The sequence below is a fragment of the Semicossyphus pulcher genome, unplaced genomic scaffold (genome assembly GCF_022749685.1).
Source record: "Semicossyphus pulcher isolate SPU_LCO1_2020_fin unplaced genomic scaffold, fSemPul1.0.p SCAF_2, whole genome shotgun sequence".
NCBI lineage: Eukaryota > Metazoa > Chordata > Actinopteri > Labriformes > Labridae > Semicossyphus > Semicossyphus pulcher.
Genome location: NW_027211693.1, coordinates 19,839,409 through 19,862,953, shown reverse-complemented (window position 1 = coordinate 19,862,953; position 23,545 = coordinate 19,839,409). Strand labels below are relative to the sequence as shown.

Here is a 23,545-nt window from a genome sequence, read left to right as displayed (position 1 = left end):
CTTCGTCTATCTTCTCAAAACCTTTGTCTATCTTGGTGAAACCTTTGTCTATCTTCTCGAAACCTTCGTCTATCTTGGTGAAACCTTCGTCTATCTTGGTGAAACCTTCGTCTATCTTCTCAAAACCTTTGTCTATCTTTGCGAAACCTTCGTCTATCTTCTCAAAACCTTTGTCTATCTTGGTGAAACCTTCGTCTACCTTTTTAAAACCTTTGTCTATCTTGGTGAAACCTTCGTCTACCTTTTTAAAACCTTTGTCTATCTTGGTGAAGCCTTCGTCTACCTTTTTAAAACCTTCGTCTATCTTGGTGAAACCTTCGTCTATCTTCTCGAAAACTTTGCCTATCTTCTCGAAACCCTTGTCTATCTTGGTGAAAACTTCGTCTACCTTTTTAAAACCTTTGTCTATCTTGGTGAAACCTTTGTCTACCTTCTTGAAACCTTCATCTATCTTCTCGAAACCTTCATCTATCTTGGTGAAACCTTCGTCTATCTTCTCAAAACCTTTGTCTATCTTGGTGAAACCTTTGTCTATATTCTCGAAACCTTCGTCTATCTTGGTGAAACCTTCGTCTATCTTGGTGAAACCTTCGTCTATCTTTGTGAAACCTTCGTCTACCTTTTTAAAACCTTCATCTATCTTGGTGAAACCTTCGTCTATCTTCTCAAAACCTTCGTCTATCTTTGTGAAACCTTCGTCTACCTTTTTAAAACCTTCATCTATCTTGGTGAAACCTTCGTCTATCTTCTTTAAACCTTCGTCTATCTTATCAAAACCTTCGTCTATCTTTGTGAAACCTTCGTCTACCTTTTTAAAACATTTATCTATCTTGGTGAAACCTTTGTCTATCTTGTCTAAACCTCGTCTTCAACCTGCATTTAAACCTTAATTAAGTGTGTGGTTGTTATCAGCAAATGTACCTCAACAATCTAAAGTAAAATCCACTGGAGTAATATTACCGCTGAATTTATGAATATTTTAAATTGATTGTGGTTTAAGGTTGGGCTGATTTTAACCTTGTTATATAATGCCGGGTAGTTTAATCTACAACAAAGAATCATATTCTATATGATGATTTTATGTTGTGAGCTTGGCTATCCTTTGAGAACCAAGTCTCTCTCAAAGTAAACTTTTCATGAGCTCAGAAAAACAGTCGATGCCTTTTCCAGCTAATCCAATGTTTTTTTTAAATAGTGTATTTCTCCTAAGAATAGGGGGAGTTTTCACATCCCATAGAGGAACACTTAATCACTTAATCCCTCAGTTTATAAAAATAATTCAAACTCATACTCACCAAAGTTTGACATACATTGTGTTTTAGAAAGATTGACAGAAAGAAACTTAAACTCAGGAGGGCGGAGCTTAACAAACAGCCAATTATTAACCACCTGTAGTGAACTAATTCTACATGTAATGACTTACAGATCAGTATTGAAGTGTTTCCATGACCATATGTGGGGTGCTGTCCCGGCTCTTGAAAATGCTTAATATCATTTGGTATTATAATGAAAGAATTGATCAGAACGTATTGAATATAGGCACAAGATCTGAACATATTGATCCGAGCAGTGACATTTAGAAGCCCAAACTGGTTACACTGCATGGTTGCATTTTCTTATATCCGTCTCTCTCTTCTCTCCGTCTGTCCCACCTTAATTGTAGTTATGTCTCCTCTCCTCATTCTGACAGAAAGATGCGCTTGGCTGGTAAAGGCTGAACACGACACCTCTGTCTCACCTGCAGAGCTAATAACGTCTCTCTTTGCTCTTTTCTCAGCCCGACACTACCTCACTTATCTCTTTCTCTCTCACACACCGGGACCCCAGTCTCACCACCCTGCTATAACTCTTTCCTTCACTCAACAACTCACACCCTTTGCGATTCCTTCCTCCCGTCAGAGCTTCAACTTCATATTCCCGACTGCATCTTCATCCCTGCATGTCCATGTGCCATCTTTCATCCCCTCTACTCCTTCTTTTGTCTCTGTCTGCCTCCCTTCCCTCTCTCTCTCTTTGTGTCCCTCTTCATTTGAATTGCATCACACAGCTTTGTCCTTGGCTTTAATCTGATATGCTTTCAATCTGTCCCAAACTGTGTCTGCACTCATTGTGTCTTTCAATTCAATCATGTTTCGATAGTGTGAAAAGATGGACCATGTTGCAAAACAAACTAACCCACAGGCCCAGTATGGTTTATAAACCACCGTAACACTCAAACCTGGACAAAATCTGTATAGTGAACATGCTGCAGGAGTTATTTCTGACTTCCTCCCACTTTTTCTAATGGTATGTGGTAAGAATGAGTGCACTGACCTTCTGCCTGAACAAACAGCCGAGCCTCTGCATCTGCATCTCACCCCTGTGGATCTACTCTCATCCCTCATTCCCTCCTCTTCCCAATGGACTTACATTGTTGCACTGCTAGTACCGGATGTGCTGCACATACTCAGTATCAATTAAACAGTTTGATGCATGAGAAAAATCATTATTTTTAAAGGTGTCTTTTCTTTCACTCTGCCCCAAAATCTGCACAGCTCCGGCCTCTGACTATTTCAGAACGTTTACCTCCCCTGTCCTTTCCCTGTCTGTCTTTCTGTCGCTCTCTCTGTGCAGTGTTGTCATGCATGGCTGACCAGAACATAGACAGGTCCACCGCTCCACCAGCTCCGTCCAAATCAGAATCCTGATAAGCGCGTGCATTTATTCGTACATACATGTTTGTTTGCACCTCTCACATATGCTGTAATAAACAGCAAGACAGGGGATGAAGTGTATGTGTGTGTGACCCTTGTTTGTGTGTCCCTGCTTAAGTGTATTTGAGCACACTTCTGCGTGGGCACTCCACAAAGAGCATGTGGTGTGTTTCTTTTTTTAAGTGTGTGAGTCACATAGCTGTCTGAGTCGTCGCGCCTCTGGGGGACCGGGTCTGTGTGGCTATTACCGCTCGGCATTCATTAAGCCTCATCCAGCTGTGCATGTATGTATGTGTGTGTGTGGAGAGTGATATCGTCCGCCTCACTCCTCAACCACACCCCACCCTTTCTTCTCCTCACCTCCCTCCTCCTCCTAACAGCCTGAGTGGGCCCCTCCTGGGGTATCATTACTACTTCCACCTGGCTCCCTCCTCATCTTCCTGCATCAGAGCTATCAGACCAGCCTTTTCTTCTGCCCTCCATCAAACACGCCCCATCAGAAAGTCTCACAGCCCACACACACACACATCCAGACAGGCACATGCTCTCTGCTGGGTGACAGACGGCACAAAAAAGGACGGGAGATATTTCTTCTGAATTCACCATCGGGCACAGCACAAGCCGGACTCATACCAAACATGTCACAGTGACACCTAGAAACTGAATTAAGTGAAAACTAAACAAGCACAGGCATAAAAGAGACAGAAAAATGCATCACAGTGCAAAGTCTGCGAATTCTATGAGACACCTTTAGACAAAACATTGAATAAAAGTGTTGATAAGGCTAAAAAATAGACAAAAATAAATGCATTACTGTCTCTCTGTCCAGTCAATTCGAGGCATATGCTGTCAACCGCTGTACAGACGATGGCACAACCAGGTTTAGACTTAAAGCCACACTGACCCCTGGTGGTGAGATTGACAACAACACAATTTAAGGGGTCTCTGTCATATTAAAAACATCTCTATGCAGCAGCTCCCACAGGGGAGGCAATTTAAAAAGCTGTCAGAGGAACACCAGCGTGGCTCATTAACGAACAGAAACGCAGGCACCTTGTCCTGCTAAAAACACTCCAAAAAAAAAAACCTTGTCATAATAAATGAAGAGCAGAGGGGTTTTTTTTCAGCTGTGTTATTGCTGATTTCTTAAAGCAGCCTCGGTGCAGATCTCTAAAGCGGAGCGGAGAAGTGATAAAGGGAAAAAACGTACAAAGCTGCCCTGATGCTGGAAAAGAGTGTGTAATGGTGATGATAAGGCACTTCCATCTGCTCGGCCTGAGGTCCTTTCTCTACTTGTCCTTTGCTCCTTGAGAAGTCTCCTTTATGTCTGACTCTCGGGTTGTGACCGCAATCTTTTCTGACTGTCCATTCCGACTCCATTAGACTCCCTTTTCTACCCGTCTGTCCGCCTCTCTGTCAGTTAACTCCCTCTCTGTCTGCCTGCTCATCATGTTGCCTGGATCTTCAGCTCCATGTGGGCAGCCAAGCAGAACTCGCAGCCTCTAAGACTCCTGAGCCGGTGCTCGGCAGAGGAGCTGCTGTACATGCACAGCACAGAGGTGGAGGAAGGAGAGACAGCATGGGAAGGCATGGTCCTTTACAGTACAACTCGGATCACACAGCTATTATCAGTAGTGATTCTATGGAAGGTGGATGTTCAACAGATCATAAAGGTGTAAACTGCTCCCGGGCTTTCCATACTTATGCTTATCAGCTTTAGGAGTGTGATGTACTTTATTATACAACAGTTAGTGCCGACCAAGTAATCTGATTGGACGACAGGCATTCCATGAGTGCTGATAGAGAGAACATCACTCCGCCTCAGGCAGGTGTTCTGAATACTGTTAATTAACATTACAGCAGACCGTGTGTGTCCACATTAATCAAGCTGGTGCCTCTGAATCACACAGCAGACTCTTATGTCACTGGTTAACGATAAATTAAAACAAACAGATAAATGTACAAAAACAGCTGATCTGTGGTAACCTGTAGACACAGGGTGCAGGAGAATGTTCGGGTTGCTTGGCAACAAAAGCCAAGTTTCAGTTAAGTTGTGGAACTAGTTGAAAAATAATCTGTTGTTTATTATTACTGTCTACTACTATTTGCCGCCTGTATAACTGTTGTATAAAAGCGATATCACACTTGAGGTCTTGATGTTATTCTGAATATCAGCACTGCTGTGATTATCTGCAGCACTGCAGCCTTGTGCTTACGACCGAATCACAGCAAAACATCTGAGTGATTTTTCTGACGTGCTCATGCTAAACGAACAGTGTTTAAAGGCTAAACTTAGTTTCACTCATACTTAGGAGAAAAGCAGCTGCAACAAGTAGATAAATAGACCCAAGTGCAGGCAGGTGGACAGACAGGTGCCGAACAAGATAAGAAGTGTAGGCACAGGCAAACAGTCTGGCACAGTAAACTCTGCCAGGAGTCACAAGCGCTGTACGGTTGCCAAGACGACTATAAACAACACAATCCCAGGTCATTTAAGCCTTATCAAGTTAGATTCTTTAGTTTGAGATCAAAAAAGTGGACCAGACAGTCCTCACAGAAGCAACGTGTGGTGGACCAAACTACCTCCACACAGCAAACAGGTCCACAACACAAGGTTTAAGCTCATGTGCAGATCTGGCAGCAGTTTCTCCTCCTTGGAACGCTGCTAATGCAACATTAACCAAGGGCAAGAAGTCAAGTCACACTCTGACTAACTTTCTTAATGTGTTCTTCACTGATATGAAGAACCTGTAAACCTGTTTGGTGACTGATTACCAAACGTGCCGAAAAGACAGAGTTACTTTACACTCCTTTAATCCAGGCTGTCCTGCAGCTAGAAAGTATGCACCTTAATGTACAAGGTGAAAAACTTCACCTGGAGTGACTTTTCCAATCTGGTTATTAAAAAGAAGCATATTTGACAATGTAATTACAGCCCAACTTGTAAAGCCTCTCCGCTCTGTTGGATTGTGTCATGTCATCAGTTTAAACGTGCAGATGTCTTCCTCTGAGGAAATGAAGACTGATATGTGACAGGGGAGACAGCTCAGAGTGGGGTTTCATTCTTTGATGAATGATGATAAACAGACTTGCTGAGAGATTCTGTCAGCAGGCCGAGATGGATAACTTTCCTACAAATATCAGACACGTACATCGCAAGAGCCAGCATCAATCTGTGTGCGGCCGATGTGGCAGGATGAGCGCACGGAGAGGCTGAAATGAAGGAGGGAGGCGGTGAGATTTAGAATGATATAACGCTGGCGGGCGGGTTGATTTCTTTACAGACAGGTTAATATATAAAACACCAACTCACCTGTAAAATAAATCCTAAAGTAAAAGTGATAGAATATACTTTGAATCACTTACAGCTGACGTGGAGAATTGAAAGTGAAAGAACATATTTAAAGCCTTGTGTGGTCAGCCTGTAACTGTAACACAGCCCTTCAGTAAAATGTGCACTTGACCATTTGAAACAGGTGACTGATGATTTTGTGCAGCACTTTAGCAAGTTAAGTGTGTTTGGAGTGGTGGTATCGACCTCTTGTACTTTCAGATGGATGATTTTCAAATATCAAGGCCAACAGAAAGAAGAGATGTACATACAGGGTCTGTGTACTTTTTGGTCTTTGTTTCTTTAAGAAAAACAAATGGGTATTTGATTCTTTAAAATTAAAACATATACATGAAAAACATGTTTAGTTCTTTCTCCTTTATAAAGCTATTGATTAATTGCAAGAAAACTAAGATGAAAAACATTCATTTTCTGAAACCAGAAGCTTTGCCGGTATCCATAAGGGCAGCTGTGGCTCAGTGGTATAGCTGGTCGTCTTTCAATCAGAAGGTCGGAGATTCGATCCACAGCTCCCTCAGTCTACATGTCAAAGTGTCCTTGGGCAAGACACTGAACCCCAAATTAATATGAATATATGAATGCGATAGCTGATTGACAGTTGGGCACTTAGTAGCAGCCTCTGCCATCAGTGTAAATGTGAGTGTGAATGGGTGAATGTGATATGTAGTGTAAAAGCAGCTTTGAGTGGTCGCAAAGACTAGAAAAGCACTATATAAGTACAGTCCATTTAGATGTACAACGCATCTCCATCTGCTCTCCTGGGCGCTGCCATCTTGTGATGGTGACGTAATTTGGAGCCAGCAGTAGAGTAGAGATCAGCTGGTACCGCACGCCGGCATAAGAACAGCTTCTTGTGTTGTGTATGACTCCAGCTTTAGTGTTAGCTACGTTTCCTCTCACTGTTCCTCCTCTACTCTGCTAATCAGGAACAGATCGGCTGCAGGAGCCGTATTTGTCAACAGAGCTGTCAATCATCCTTTTGACAGCATCAAATAAATGATTAAAAATAAACTTGTCAGAAAAATGGACATAAATAATGATAATAACTAACTATAATGTTTGAGAAACATTTATTTGACTCATGTCCCATCTGTTAACATGGAGGAGGCGGGCTTTATGACCTATACTGCAGCCAGTCAGCAGGGGGCGATAGAGATGTTTTGGCGACACTTTTAGGGAGCTGTCATGTCGTCCATCTTTTTATACAGTGTGTGGCTCAGGCTTTAGGGTGGAGATTGGGATTGGGCCAGAAATGGCCATAGATATCTGTGGATGCTGCTAACAATAAAACTAACGAAGAACTTCTGGTTTCAGAAAATGAAAAATCGGCTGTTTTCTAGCTATCTTATTTTATGCTTTATACAGGAGAAAAATAAAATTAAGTGGTATTTCAATTTTGTGTATTTTGTATTTCTGAGCATAAAAACTAAAAATTGTTTTTCATTTTTTTATTTGAAATTAAAGTTATTTGTTTTTGGTTTATTGATTTCTGTTTCTAAAAGAAAAAATCAAAGACCAAAAAGTACACTGACCATAATTAACACTGTATGTAAGAAGACTTGTAAGGGTTCACTGTTCGTGTCTGATTAAGTCCTGAATGAAGAATGCTAACATAGTTAGCTGTAGTTAGATGAGATGGCTGGATTTAGCTACTTTCCATCACATCTTTGTCAAACGCTTCCTCTGTGTGTTTTGTGCTTCGATAATTCCCAGACTGCACCCCGACACTTTATCAAACGACAGAAAAGCTCTTCATGCCTCAGAGAAACTTTAACAGATAGTTTAGCCTGGCATCAAAAACTTCTGAGACTCTGTCAAAACATTTCCCAAAGCCGCTCTCTCTCGCTCCTTCAGAACCTTCACATCCATATTGATCCTGAACCAAAAGGATTTTAAGAAATCAATAGGCCGAGATGTTTTGCCTCATCCTTAACTGCACGTCAAATCAAGGTTATTTCTGATCAAACATGAGGGGTTTAAATTTTAACACTCAGACGGAGCTCAGACAGAATCAGATGCTGGGATCTCTCACTGTCACTTGCCACCAAAGTTCATGTTATTTTAGTTGTGTTTAAGGGGAGACAGCCGCTATGCTACTGCGCATTAATACATGTAATAACAGGCCAGTTTTGTACCACAACTTTATTAATACTGTGTGATAAGGCCATAATTCTCCTGTGTTTGTTATAGATTTTCTTAAGACAGCCATCGCATTCACCATTCTTCAATTAAATACAAGCAAACAGCCTGAGTGCCAGTACGAGGCCTGAGGGGAGATTAAAGTTCGATCTCTGCCGCTGATAAAGCACCGAGGATTTAATGAACCCGGCAAACCGCCTCATCAAGGACAACGTGCTGATCCACATTGTCTTGAGGATTGCCATGTTCTACGGCTTTGTCCAGCAATTATAGTCTCATGGGACCCAAATCAGATACTTTAGACATGACTTCTTGTTCTGCTTGACAGTCTGATATCAGATGAGCAGAGCAGGGCCGTCTGCAGACGTGGAGATGTGATGGCATATGTTCAAACTGATCTGTAACTGATCTGTTTTTCTGGTCTTTACTCTTGTGAGTTACATTAAGGTGCTACAGTAAATACACTTAATTTCATGTGTTAAGACAGAACCAATATCTAATCCCACATTCAGCGTACACAGCCCGGGCATTACTCACGTGGTGAAGGCTGGATTGTACTTGGCTCCCAGGTAGTACGAGTACAGGTTGAACATGCCGATCATGAAGGCCACAAACACCATGATGAAGATGACCATGAACTTGAAGATATCTTTGACCGTGCGCCCCAGAGAGATCTGCAGTGGGCCAAAGCTCTCGTTGGCGGGCAGGATGTAGGCGATGCGAGAGAAGCTCAGCACCACGGCGATGGCGTACAGGCCTTCTGAGATGATCTGGGGGTCGGAGGGGCGCCACTTGTTCCTGGCTGGAGAAGACAAAGGAAAAAAGTGGCTGAGTGAGCTGCTAATGTGTCATTTGAATAAAACTAGAAAACTACTGCGGGAAACTGATTATTTACCCATTTGCACAATAAAATAGGTCCCTGGTTCAGATTTTAACGGACAAACTTTTTCACACTGAATAAAATCTGAGGCATCAGGTATGCAAGTAAATCTGCATTTCTTTGGCACAATGTTAAACTCAGGCATCAGCTGCACAAAGCTGTTCTGTATGTACGGAGCAAACTTCTGGTTACAGGAGGATCTAAATGTTTGCAAGAGATGCTCCTAAAGAGCAGAATCTCTGCTATAGGAACGTGTGCTTTAAAGGAGGAGAAGGGACAGTGAAAAAGAAGCATTAGGTGAGGAGAGTGGTGAGGGAGGAGGGAAGGAAACGAGTATGAGATTGATAAAAGGAAAGAGATAAGATAAAGGGACAGTGTGTCCAAGGAGAAGACGAGGGAGAAGAGAAGGATGACGAAGAGGATAATTGAGCTAGAGGGAAAAAAGAGATTAATTATGTAAGGACGACTAATAAAGAAAACAAAAGTAATAAAAGACGGACTAATTTCACTGAATTGATTTTAAACTATAAACATCTAAGAGGTATGTACAGTATATCACACTGAAGGTTTCCTTCAGAGATGATAACTAACACTCAAGGACACCTCCTTCTTCATGTACCGGTGTGTCATGACAGAGTCACACCACCAGATGACAGCACTGATGAGGCTTCTCTTAGGCCTCTATGGTTCTCTTAGTAGGCCATAAAGAGGTGTGGAGTCTGTTGGAGTCTGCTAGTAAATACATTTACACACTCTGCATGTGCGTATACTGCGTGGGCATGTGTTTGTGCTTTTGCGCAGTAATTGAAAGTGGCTTCTGTCTTGTTTGACTTATTGGTAGAAACATAAACATGGTGCATGAATTGTTTATTCCCTGCTGTAATGATCTCCTTTTATATACTGTCTGGAGAATGCACTCACTCCCTCACACTCCCAGGTTATTATAGTTATCTTCCTCTTTGATATGTTCTTATGAGTAAATAAAAAAAGAGGTGTGCTGCCAAAGATCAAACAGGAGAACGTGTGCACAAATATGTGCGACATGCTAAGACAAATGACAAATACGCTGTCATTTTCTAGAGTCCCAGCTCAGGGTTTTAGATAATCTTGACATTTTTACACAAATACTCCTTCGGTTTGCAACCTTATCAGAGACTGGAGCAGCACAAGGATTCAAGCGCCTCGTGCAGAAGTGTTTACATTTATCATGTGGTGTCAAATTGTCCTTTTGTGGAAGTAGTGTGGTAGATAAGAGGTGAGACAGTTTGCGGCAGAAAGAGGCTGAACATCAGAGACATTGGATAAGGAAGAAAAGGGTGTGACGAACAGGAAGCAGACTAAGCTGGATCCATATTTTGCTCACCGTATGTGAAGTAGGCGACCTCCTCGGGCAGCGAGGCGTTGCTGAGGTCTTCGTCAGGCACGTGCATGTCCACATACTGCTGAGCTTTGGACGCCTTGAGGAACGCCATGAAGCGTGCCGTGAAGGACGCCACGAAGATGGACAACATGCCAAAGTCCAGAACGTTCCACAGATGCATGATGTACTCTCTGGGCCCGTCGCTCCAGATCTCCTTACACTCGGACCATATCATACCTGGGGGAAGACACACATACATGAATACATCGTGGGAACACTGGAAAGACAAAAGCACCAAGAGGAAGAGGATTTCACAGGCACTCTATCTACATACACACAGATGTCAACAACAGAGCTAATTTACACCCAAGCACTCAAACACCTCCATTCAGAGCTCAGGTGCAAACAAACACACACATGGACACACTCGTCCTACACAAGCACTCTGTCATTCTCTATTTGGAGCCAAAACAAGGAGAAAATTGCTTACTGAAAAGGCGCCCTGATCAGTATCATCTCTATAACAATTACTGGGCCTTCAAAGCATCGGGCTGGAATTACAATTACCCTGCTCTACACACACAAACACACACACACACACACACACACACACACACACACACACACACACACACACAGAAGAACACACACGAGCACCTGCTGCCAAAAAATGACCATGCCTGGGGAAAGAATGGCGCCATTATACGTAAACAAATAAATACAGGAGCATATGTGCGCCAACATACACAAACCACTCGCATAATGCTGTTATATGTGTGTGTGTGTGTGTGTGTGTGTGTGTGTGTGAAGAAGGAGGAACATCAGCAGATGGGAAGCAGCTGAGCTCTGACAGATATTGCCATGGGCTATTTATCTGTGGAGTTTGTCTTTGTTTTCCCGTCATCCCCGCCTTTCCTCCTGCTTCCTCACGCATGTCTTCTTCTTCTTCACTCCTCCTTTTGCTTTCATCTCGCTCCTCCATTTCTCTTTCTCTCCATCCCACCTTCTAATCTCTCCTCGGCACCATCTCTCAGGTCAACCTCCAAAAATTTCCCTCCAGCTTATCGTTTGGACTCAGCCTGACCACTGCTTCCACTGCGTACAACCAGGAGACTTGTATTTGATGTTTGGAGGATAAAAGGGAATGGGTTGTTGTATTGTTAATACCTTTGCTTTCATCCACTCGGTTGGTTTGGTGGTGCATGCATTCATCTTTAATTCTGCCTCAAATTAAAGTTGGGGAGTTCAGCCTCTTTCTGGGAACTTGATTTGAAAGAAGGCTGTGTTGTGATGTGGAGAAACTTTAAAGGGAACTTTGAATAAGCATTTGAACTTTTCAAACCTTGGTATCTTACATGTAACTGTATTTTAACTGGTAACTGTGCATCATTTCACACTAGGTGTGGACCATGTGACTCACCCAGCACCCACTTCATGATCAGCATCTCGGTCCAGGAGAACTGGGTGGTCTTTACTCTGAACACCTGTCGCGGGTGGTCTGTGATGGTCTCATTCGGCAGGTTCTTGACACCCTCGAAGCGGTCGGAGGCGTTGACGACCAGCAGCCCCAAGAAGATGGTGAAGGAGACGGCGTGAGCCACGAACTTCATGAAGGGGCTCCGCAGGATCTGACCCAGCTGGAAACACAGTATTGACATGTTAGCATCTTATAAAGCTGATTTGGAGATCTTCTACTTGTAAGATATGAGCACAGGGATTTACATTTGCATTTAAAGAGTTGGTTTTATGCTGTTTCACATTTTAAGACATATAATGTTACAATGTTGGATGTCCAAACTAAACGTGGGTGAAGTTTCAGATCTGTAGGTAAAAGTATGTTGGAGTAATCCCCAGGCTTCTCAGCTCAGTCTGCAGGCTGCTGTAAACGCCAGGTTTCACACAGTTTTTTCTAGATGCTGTACTTTGTGACGTCGCAGCAGGCTTCGGAGAGCTGGCCAATCAGAAGAAAGCGAGCTTGTATGGGCGGGGTTTCTTAAAGACACAGAGCTGACTGAGTCGTTTCGGGCAGAGGCCGTTCGAGGGCCTGCACAGAGCACCGGTGTGAGAAAAATGATTATAGTTATTTTAACTGTAAATTATGCTGAGCTACTGCACAGGTATCACAAAGTGAAATGTGAAGCTTGAAATTAGCATAAGATCCCCCTTTAAATGTTTTTCTGGCCAACTGCTATATGTATGGTGCAATATTTAGTGTCCTTTAAGCTCTGTTTTGGTCTCCACCACTTCCTAATAAAACCATGGAACTTTGCTATGGCTATCAGCTAGTTGTTAACTTCTGCAGTCTGTCTTCTAGAGCTGAGCAGGTAGTTCACAGTTTCACATCAGAGCCTTTCCAAAAAAAAAAGCAGCCGTTTCGTCCACTGAAAATAATGTTCATTCATTCAGTCACACCTTTATTTAAGCCTCGAAAGTCATCAAGGTTTCCCTCATTTGCAATGATGTCAGATGCAGAAAGTGACACAATGAAAACAACTGAAAACTGAAAAATGAAAAGCAGATTTTTCAAGTTCAGAGAAAACGTGTGGGACTGGAAGCATAAGAGAGTCAGTAGAGCGAGTTTTGTAGCTTCCAGTGGTCCAGTTCAGCGTGGATGTTACGCTGGGGCGGCTGTGGCTCAGTGGTAGAGTCGGTCAATCGAGAGGTTGGAGGTTCGATCCCCAGCTCCCTCAGTCTACATGTCTAAGTGTCCTTGGGCAAGACACTGTACCCCAAATTGCTCCTGGTTGCATAGCCATTGGTGTGTGAGTGACTGATTGACAGTTGGGCACTTTGCGTGGCAGCCTTTGCCATCAAAGTGTGAATTCACACACATTCACACCATCAGTGTGTGTGATTAAAAAAGTGTAAATGCAGCTTTGAGTGGTTTGAAGACTAGAAAAGCGTTATACAAATGCAGTCCATGTAAGATGGTAAATGTCCAGTAAGGGATTTATAGATAGCGTTTGTCTTGCCTCTGTGTCAGAACTGTGTTATACAGAGTACAGTGATGAGTGTTGTAGGTTATCTCCGGTTATGAATCTAAGAGCAGAGTGATAGACTAGGGATTTGAGAGTGGAAGCAGCAGCATGTCTGTGGATTATATCACCATCATCTAGAACTGACAAAAAGACTGATTCAAATATAACTTTTCTTTAGTTAATTGCAGTTAATAGGGAGGTGGGGTAAGTTTTTCTCTGTGGGGTTATCACCTTTGATATTACACCTTTCATCCAGCTTAAGATGACGATATTAATTACGACTTTAAAGTTGTAAGGTTTAAATTAAGGTAAGGTTATAATTGAAAGTCCTTTTGACTCCTGCTTTGTTTTCTTCTCTGTATTTGCTGCATCACTTGGTGCATTACTGCCACCTACAGATCAGTAATAGACAGGACGGTGTTGGGACTGACTTCTAAATGACATCTACAGAGCACTATTAGTGGGCAAACACTTCACAGGGGACCTTTCCTGTCACTGCAAAGTAACAAGCAGACAAAGTCTCTTTATACAGACACCAGTCACACGCTGCACAGTCAAACAAAAGAAAGTGCAGTGGGATGATTTGTTCACTCGTTTGCCAACATAAAATCTGTTATTATAATCTGACTTGCGTTAGTTCTTGCGTTTATAAAAAATAAAACTATAAACAATTGTGAAATTGCAGCAAAACAAACACCTTTTTTTCTTTCTAGATTATTTTTCATTTTGCAGCGTTCCTGAGATTTTGACACTCAAGAGATTGAAATCAGAAAAGCACCACTACACAACCATCATGGCAGGCAAACAGCAGCTGCTGAAGTGCATTACGTTCATTTTCACAGCCTCATAATGATAGTACCTAAATGCCAAACAATCATATGTGGAAATGCACCATATGGGGACATTATGATGTAGCATATTGGTGCACAAGACACACAAATGCACACGAACACACCTCCAACCTCGACGTCTTTGTGATCCCAACATTTGCCTCTCTCTGAACCTGCTGTGTTTAATATTAACTACCCACAGGACATCTCTACTCTCTGCATGCACGATAACACATCAGATCCAAGCGGTCCTCATGCCACACACATGACTAAACAATGTGGTTAATCTGAACCCTGCAGAACCTCCTCCTGCCGCTGGGATGGATCCGCATCCTTCATTTATCCACCCTGATAGCACTGATCCATTTAAGCCCTCAGCTCGAACTAGATGGTGATCACAGATATGGCCGGCTGCTGTGTGTTATTATCAGTGTGATGGTGATGAGAGCTGAAGCTGGCTGCTGCATCAGTGGCATGCAAATAAAGGAGGTTTGGTGTGAAATGGAAACCCCTAAAGGCCAGAGAGGAGCTGCTGCGTCTCTATTATTCCCTAACATCTTTCCACCGGGGGGAATCAAACCTGACGTAAACAGTGTGCAGACTGCCATCCACTCTGAATGATGACTTATACGAGGAAACACCTTCTGTCAGACTGTAGATAACTCTGTGTGCCCACTGTGTGTTTAAATGACAGAAGATTATAGGGACTGTAACAAGTGTGTCAAACCTCTTACTGCTCTCTCTGTAACTCAAACACACAAACACAAGCAACTTTACCAACAAAGATCATTTTATTTCATTAACTAATCACTAAAAATCTAAAATTTAAAGTCAGCCTCTTGTTTCCTTCTTATGTGTCTGTCTCCTTGTTTTGCTTCATTGTCTCCTTCATGTTTCCTTCTCTTGTAGGTTGTGTCATTGTGCCCTATTTTCCCTTCTTTTATGTTTCTTTCTTTCCCTCTTTGTTTTACATGTTTTACTCCCCTTCTTTTCTCCATGTCCCTCTCTTGCTTCCTTAATGTGCTTGCTTGTATCCTTTAGTTTTTTACCTTTGTTTCCTTGTGTACTTCTTGTTTTGTTTCGTTTTCTTCTTTTGTTTTCTGGATCTGTTTTTGTGTTTACTTGTTTAGTTTACAGTTCCTATTCTTTTATGTTATTTTCCTTAAGTTTTTCCTTCCTTCCTCGTTTCCTTGTTATGCTTCCTTTTTTCCTTCCTTTGACCTCTCTGTTGAGGCTGATGACAATTAAGGCTTTTACTAAAAACAGCTGTTTATGCAGGAAAGGCAAAATTCAACTAATCTTCAGTTATCAATAAAAAAGACGACTTTGTCCTTTTCCTGTAATACTTCAAATTCAACATTCTGTCAAAAATTCAGCTTTTGAGAAACAATTCTGAAATGTAATACACTTCATCTACAATTGTTTTTCATGAAGGTCAGATGTTTATGTAGCAAGAATTTACAGCATCTGTAAACAGCAATGAGAATTCAGTAAAACACTTTGATGCACCGTGGGCTCAATGTTTGTTATAATCAAAAAGCTGGATTGTTTTTGTGGGTCTAAAGATTCAGTGCAGCAAGTTTGGTGTCAATTCAGCAAAATGTGTGATGAGATCAGTTTAAGTAGATATACTGTGTTGTACAAACAGAGTTTAGCCCCTTATACACCGCCAGTTCAAGGCAGGATTGTTACGCCTCTGTTACGTCTCATTTTCTTTGTAAAACGCACGGAGGCGGAAAGGTGGGGAGAAGTCGTTCCGCCTCTGAGCCGGCATCGGAGGTAGTAACAGAGGCGTAACGATTTAAAAAGGGCTTTCAATTCTGTAACTCTGCTTTTCAACATCAAAAATGTATTTTTTTAGTATGAATATATCAGTTGTATTGCTAGTTCAGTCACTGTTATAGCTAGCAGTGTCCTCAGAGCACAGAGGGGAGTGTTGGTTATGCTGGAGGTCAGTTTGACGACAGGAAATCCAGCTCCGAGGTTGTGTTCTTGAGGCTCCATGTAACCCAGAGCTGACTCGCTGTAACCCCGGCTCATGTCTCCAGAGGCGGGCGCTGAATGATGACCCACCTCCTTCTGGCTCCTCTGCTACTTCTTATTCATCTAGTGTCTCCACCTGAACCAACAGTGTGGTCCTGGTCAGAGTGGCTATTAATCCCCTCAGTGCTGCAACGTTGATGTTATTCACTGTGTCTCGAATGGTGTGTTTGGTACTGGCTGGTAAATTATTTTTAAAGATAATAAATATCCGATACACAAGAATCACTACTTCATTCATCACCCATACAGTGCAACAAGTTGACCCGAGCTGTGTAAGTCTGCTCAAACAGTGAGACAGAGGGATTGCTTGACTCAAGCATGAAGCTTGTACTAGAGGAGGAGAGCTGATCAGCCAATCACAGGCTACTTCTATGTTTCATCTCTTTACTGCATCACGGAGGACTGATGGGTGTTCTTGTCTGCACCTTTCAATTCATGTCACACCACTATCAGCATGTTTTCATCGTTTCTCAGCCTCTCCCATCAATGAGACACATTTAATATGAAATATCTGTTCCTCATCAGCCTCACAGTTTATCTTTTTGATGACTTACTGCTTTGCTTCAGAGCTACAGAAATGTTAATATCTCCTTCATCTCTCCCCGCTGATAGGGAGTGTAATATGGTTTCAGGCTTCTGATTATGATCTGAAGAGGTGGCGTGAAAATGCAGAATATTATGAGCAGCGAGGAATAAGCAATTGGTGAGATGAGCAGAAGAAAATTGCATGATAAGCCCCAGGTGTAAGAGAGAAAACTACACCCTATCAGCCCGTGTCTGTTTTAATGTGTTTCTACTTTGCTTTGTTTTTGTCATTTCGACATCAAATTAATCTAATCTACCTTTTTGTCCCTGTTGAGCAGCCGTAACACCATCATTAGGCTTTTATAAACATTCATTTTGTTTCTCCGTTATTAGTTTGATTTTGTAATTCTGCTTTTCAGCATCTCAAATGTCTTTTTTCAGTATTAAACTGCTTCTTTAAATTGTATGCAAAGTGATAATAACAGTAATAACAACATGCTCTTTAATCGGCGTCAGCAGATGTCTGTGACACACAAGCTCTTCTGTTGGTTTATTATTAATCAGATGTAATCACACACACGCACACATGCGGATACAAACCCACACTCACGCACACATTAACATACGCAGGTGTGTTTTCATACACTGAGATCAGAAGCAGAGAGTGTCTCATGATTGAATTCATGTCTCGCCGGCGGAGACGCTCTCAGCACTCGAGATCCGCTGCTCTCTCTCTCAGTCTAACAAAATTATTAATTCAATAGTGACACCTGACACGGCCCACTCCAAGGTCCTCCAAACTCTGTCTGACGCACACACTCATACACACACACGCTCACACACATCACTTGATGTTGAGGGAGAGGATTATCCAGGTTGATGAGCAGATTTGCACTCAGCTTCGGTGTGCATTTGTGTGTGTGTGTTTGTCACTTCACAGATTATAATTTGCTTGATGGAGTATTAACAGCCAGTGATAAAGTGCCTCAGGGCCCTGTAATTGAATTGTGATTACACAGTGCTCTTCCAATAGGAAACTTGTAATGTTTTTAGCCACTCCAGTCATTGTGTCTGTCGGTCACACAACACCTTGGTCCCCAGTCACACATGTTGACAACAAGTGGATGAATTTTAGAATATTTGGCGACATATTCAAATTCCCAGAGAATAAAACGTAACGACTTTCAGAGGGAAAGAGTGGGACAGGTGTGTGCCTGAGCAAGTGCAAGGAACAGAACAACTCTTTAAAAGATACAGTAGATTTTAGGGGTGGAACAAAAAATTGATACGGCAATACATTGCATCCTGACTCATGCCATACAATTATTATTAGGCTGGTGACAAATATCGATATTTGAATTTCAAAAAAATGCCGCTTTAAACATATTTCCCAGTGATTTTGACTCGTAGTTTCAGGACTCCTCGCAGTGGCGCTTATGACATATATGAGGGTAACGGGAATGGAAATTAATTGGTTGAAGAAAAAGTTGACACCAGGATAAAAGAAGCAGAAGAAGAAGACAGCAGGATAATGTTGGACTGAAAACACGTACATTGTTTCATCTCAGTTTGTGTCAAATTCTGTGAAACTGACAACAAATTGCAGTGAATAAATACATGAATCCTGTACTTTACCTTTTTAGGGGCATTAGTGTTCTTCAGTTTATCAGATATCATGATGTATTGTTGTATGATTGTCTTCAATATATCAACTATTACAGAATCGCTGTATGGTGATATAATCGTTATCGTGGGCCATGTATCGAGTATCGTATCATATCACATTGTGAGTTACCCTGTGATTCCCACCCCAGGTAGATTTGGATCAAGTATCACTTATGCATGCAGTAATGTTAGCAGTGCTAATGTTAGCATGCTTATAGGCTCTGTAACAATAGTATGGGACTGTTAGCATTCATTAGCATTGAGCAGTTGACTCCCTGGTACTTTTTTTTTAAACAATGTTCTGAGAATGTCTGAATGTCCGAGAAGTTTAAACACATTGTTTGTAATGTTTTTCTGCTTTTTCGTCACTCGAAAGTTTGTACGTGTTGTGGCATACGGGGTGCACGTGACAGCAGGTAATGTTCTTATGTTCTGTTTGGCCTTATAATGCCACTGTTGTCTTTGTTTTCATTTTTCAGACAAAATAACTTGTAAATGACTCATACATGTAAATAAAGCTCTGTTAATGAGGAAATACTTTCTACAAGCTTTTTCATTTTACGGGACTTTTATTTTGCCGCCATCTGCTGGTGGAAGAGGAATATTGCCACAAAGAGATTGCTCTGCAACATTAAGCCATGGAATAGGATAATTAAGCACCTAGCCCGTACGGAAACGAGGTGTTGTGTGGTTGATATATTTTATAAATATGTGCAGTAATATTTTGCGCTTCAGTCTGATTTAACAGCGAGCGAATGCATACATGTATTGCCGTTTTGACGGTTATGCTAATATTAGCTTCCAATTAACATTCACGGCAACGCTAGCTTTCTAGCTTTTCATATGTGCACTTAAAGGTTAAAAATGTTATCAATGCTCATATTTACGGTGTATGGATGAGGTTTATAATGTTTATATTTTAAGAAGAAAAGGTGTTTTTTGAAGAAAATACATAATGGAAAACAAAGTCAACAAAAAGAAAGGCTTTTGGAAACATCAGTATGCTTCACCATTGCCTGGCTGGGGCAGGCTACATAGTCAGATAACTTTTGGTCAACTTTCAGCCAATGAATCATACAGAGCAGTGTCTGACTTAAGATAAGGAAAGGAAGAACAAGCCGCACTGTCTGGTAACCTGGACTGTTCCAGAATACTTGATCAGAACCGTCTAGGCCCTGGTGAGGTGTGCAGCGTAAGTTAATGCCGATGTACCCTTGTAAGAACTTACTCACTACCCTCCAATAGTTGGTTTCTTTAACTTGTGTGCGGTCATGTGTGTGTTCATACCTTGCTACATGGCATGATCCAGTAGGAGATGGCCAGGAAGGGCAGACCTACGGTGACTCCAAGCACTGTCCAGCACTTCACCCCCACAGACTGCTGCCTCAGACCGGGCAGGTTCTCGTACCAGATCGTGAGCAGCTGCTGCTGACAGTTGGGATGGGCGACGAACTGGAGAAGCAGACAGGGACAAGAAATTGAAACCATTTGAGAATAAATTACAGAAGATTTCGGCACAGAGGGAAAGGAGCAATTAGCAGCATTAGGAAACTTTCAGGGAAGCTTTTTCTCAGCTGATTTTAATAAGCATTTGGGGTTTTTTTCTGATTGTTTTATTGATCCCCTGAGGGTTCTGTGGAGTCTCTACAGCAGCGGCAGGTTGGGCAAACATCTTGACACCACATATGCGGCAGCTACACTGAAATGGCCCAGTAGTCACAAACAGGAAGTAGGTGGCTTATATAACAGGCTGACAGCAGAGGCAAAGTTATCTTGGGGCTCATTATTTTTGCAGAAAAAAACCCTGTAGATAAACAGCAGACTGAGTATTAAATCCATGTTGGAGCCTGTTTTACACACAAGCATTAAATGCTGCTAACAGGCTTTTGCATCACAGACCTGTATACTAGTGTAAATAGTGTCATTCTGCACTGGTACACAGACCATACTTTGCCTCTCTTTATGCTAATATTCAACATATTCCCAAGTACCTGAGTGTGCAGGCTGCTTTTCTATTTAAAGAACATCTATTGTGTAAACATATATTTTTGATTCACGAGCCTCTTGGCTGCATTTAAATGAAAAAAGTCAACAAACAGGTCAGAAAATCAATTTAGCAGGCAGTTAGTAAAGCAAGCAGGCAGCAAATAAGAAGCAGCGAGTGTTGACACTCATTATGGAGCGTGTTTGCTTTACTAGACGGGGCGAGGTCGCAGCATCTCAGCATCTGATGACGACTTTCCACAGAGATAAGTGAGAAGTCTGCTGAGGGAGGAGAGGATGGATGTTTTTGTTCCCGCTGGAGGAAGGATGCGATCAACAGAGCAATCGATGCTCAGCAGGAGGTCAGGAAGTGTAACAGTCAAACACAATGTTGTGTTGTTTTTTGTTCACAACAGGCCGCCTCTCGTCAAACCGGCTCAGCCATCTTTGTTTCACCTCATCAATCCTTCCTTCCTTTCACCAGTCGGCCTCGGTCATCACATTCAGGGACGATTTATCTCAACTCTGCTCCCATCCGCCGATCGAACGCACACTGTGTACATGTCCACTCATTCATCTGGACCACACACAACCATAAGCTCTTCATCACAGTTAACATTGTTTCCCAGCAGTGACCAGTCTATCAGCCCACTGACCCATGACACAAACCCAGCCTCCTGCACTACATGGAGTCACGCTCCACCTGGTTTCCATGGTAATCCATCCCTCCATCTTTTCCTGTGTAATTAGCTCTCTGAGAATTGGTCACGCTCTCCTGTACCGGATGAAAACACAAACAGGCTGTGTACCGCCCGACACACACACACACGCAAACCTGCGCATACACTAGCTCACACACTGGGGAAATACCTGATTAAAGAACATTCGGGACATGAAGGTCAAACAGGAACGTGTGTGTGTGTGTGTGTAACAGAGAGAGTATGGAAAGGGGGGAAATGGGGAAAAGGGATTTGGTTTGACATTTTGTAAGAACACCTTTGCTGAGCGGGGATTAGCTCCCTGACAGCGAGGCCAGTTTGTTGTTTACAGAGGGCCCTCTGAGGCCACAACACACATACTGTATGTACACACAAATAAAAGAGCCTATACACACCAGCTTCAAACCAACGTATAGGTCACACATCTGTAAAACAAGTTCTTATGTCCCATGTTAATCCTCCCTAATGCTATTCAATTCATCATCATCACGAATTGTCACGTGGAAGGAAACTATAGCAAATCGGGAAGCAAGCTGACTGAAGAAGGAAGCACATCAACTGCAACCACTGCCAATTCTTCCTGCACGTAGTCCGCCATGTTTGTTTCCTCTAAAGTCCTGTTTAACTGCGAGAGATTCAGTGAGATTTCCAGTTATAAGAATTGAACTCTGGTTGTTGTTGAAAGAATCTGTTAGTGTGTGGTGTGCTGTGCGGTCATATCGTTCCCCTCTCCACACTATAGGAACAAACTGTGACAGCTATCATTATTTGTCATGTGTGGGGTCTCTCACATTTTCCAGACATAAAGGGGCACATCATTTCAAGTTCACTGGTTATGGGGAGTAATAGATTATATAAAGTCCTCTGTGGCTTAGGAGGAGCCTACAAATTCTTTCAACAGGACACATAGTTGTGTAGTTTCATGTCATGTTACCAAAATGTGAAAGATAACTAAAACTTAACATGAACTATTGAGTCGGTCTATTCATTACCTACTTTTTGTCCGTCTTACCTTCTTGACTTCGTACTTGATGGCCAGTTTGATGCGGCTGAGGCAGGGTCGGTTGTAGGGGCTCGGCGGGCACTGATCCACGTCTCCGTTCAGTATGGCCTCCACTTCTTCTGTGTTCCGACAAAGGTCCAACACACCCACCACAAAGTCCTTACACTGCATGGACAGCTTGCGGTAGTCATTCTGCAGGAGTCAGGCGGAGGTAGATAGTGGAGTAGGGAGGGAAAAGACATGGAGAAGGAGAAGAAATGTAACTTTTAACAGCATGAAACTTCGAGTAAATCAGTCACTTCAGTCTTTTAAGTGCATTTTATAAAACCTCTTGACTAATCCCAGTTCAGCTTTGAGACTTCTGCTCTACCTTTCCCGCCTGCTGGTTTATGTACGAGCTTCGACATTACACCATTTTTATGGTTAATGACCTGAGAAATGTCAACTGCATACAGACATTTATTCTCATTTGAAATTATAATTTGGCGCTTGAGTGTGAATTTGTTCGTGACCTTTCCAACTCGAAATAAATCAGCTCCACTTTGCAGAAAAATCGGTTGGGTGCATATTTGACCTAAAGTCTAAAGCAGAGAGCAGGATTACCTTTATAGATTATATTTGACTATAGACACAGTCTAAAAATCTTAATAGCAAGCATATTGATTTCAAGTAATTCAAGTGATTAAAGTAATAATATTGAAGATTTTCATTTTAATAAATGTCTGTTAAGTCACTATCTATCGCAGAATGAGGTAACACAATGGTGATTGAGCCTATGGCCCACTGATCAAAGCCTTTACATTTGCAGTAGTATTATGATGGACTGGGCGTCTGTAGTGACATTTGTGAGAAGCTAAGCGTGTTGCGAGTGAACAGTAATCTACTATGGCTGAACAAACAAAGAAAAGATCGATGACTACAGATACAACTTTAAAAATAAGTGAAAATCCAAAGAAAAAGAAACAAATTGGACGCTCAGATGAAGGCAAACAGTCTGAAAAGGAAAGCGACCGTCAGCGAGGAAAATCAAGAGTTACAACCGGAAATAACAGAAATGGGCACAACAGAATGCACTTAACCATCAGGATATTGTTTAATAAATGCTCACCTTCAAACATTTACTTCTACCTAATGTCATGTACAGATTACCTAAAAAGTTGAATGAAAATGCCTGAAACTTGAATCAAATCCAAAATATTGGTCGGAAACTACTCCACCACAAATAGCAAAGACTAAAAATAAAAAGGGAGCCTGAGAAAAATACCAAACAGATGAAAGGTATAGGAGAAGGAAGAGGGGGCTAATCCTTTCATTCAGTGAACATGATTGCCTTTTAGGTGGGAAGCAACAAAAGAATTCAATGGATTTAGCACAC

General features: G+C 42.1%; 1 protein-coding gene across 1 annotated transcript in view; it reads right to left on the bottom strand.

Moving 5' to 3' along the window:
- trpc7b (transient receptor potential cation channel, subfamily C, member 7b) overlaps positions 1–23,545 on the bottom strand; it is a 53,278-nt gene that overhangs the window by 13,780 nt on the left and 15,953 nt on the right. Inside the window, exons 3-7 of the mRNA XM_069669674.1 lie at positions 22,180–22,362; positions 19,753–19,917; positions 11,845–12,061; positions 10,428–10,661; positions 8,722–8,986 (exon numbers count right to left, since the gene is read on the bottom strand). Of these exons, the coding sequence (XP_069525775.1) occupies positions 8,722–8,986; positions 10,428–10,661; positions 11,845–12,061; positions 19,753–19,917; positions 22,180–22,362 (1,064 nt within the window). The remainder of the gene's footprint in view (positions 1–8,721; positions 8,987–10,427; positions 10,662–11,844; positions 12,062–19,752; positions 19,918–22,179; positions 22,363–23,545) is intronic.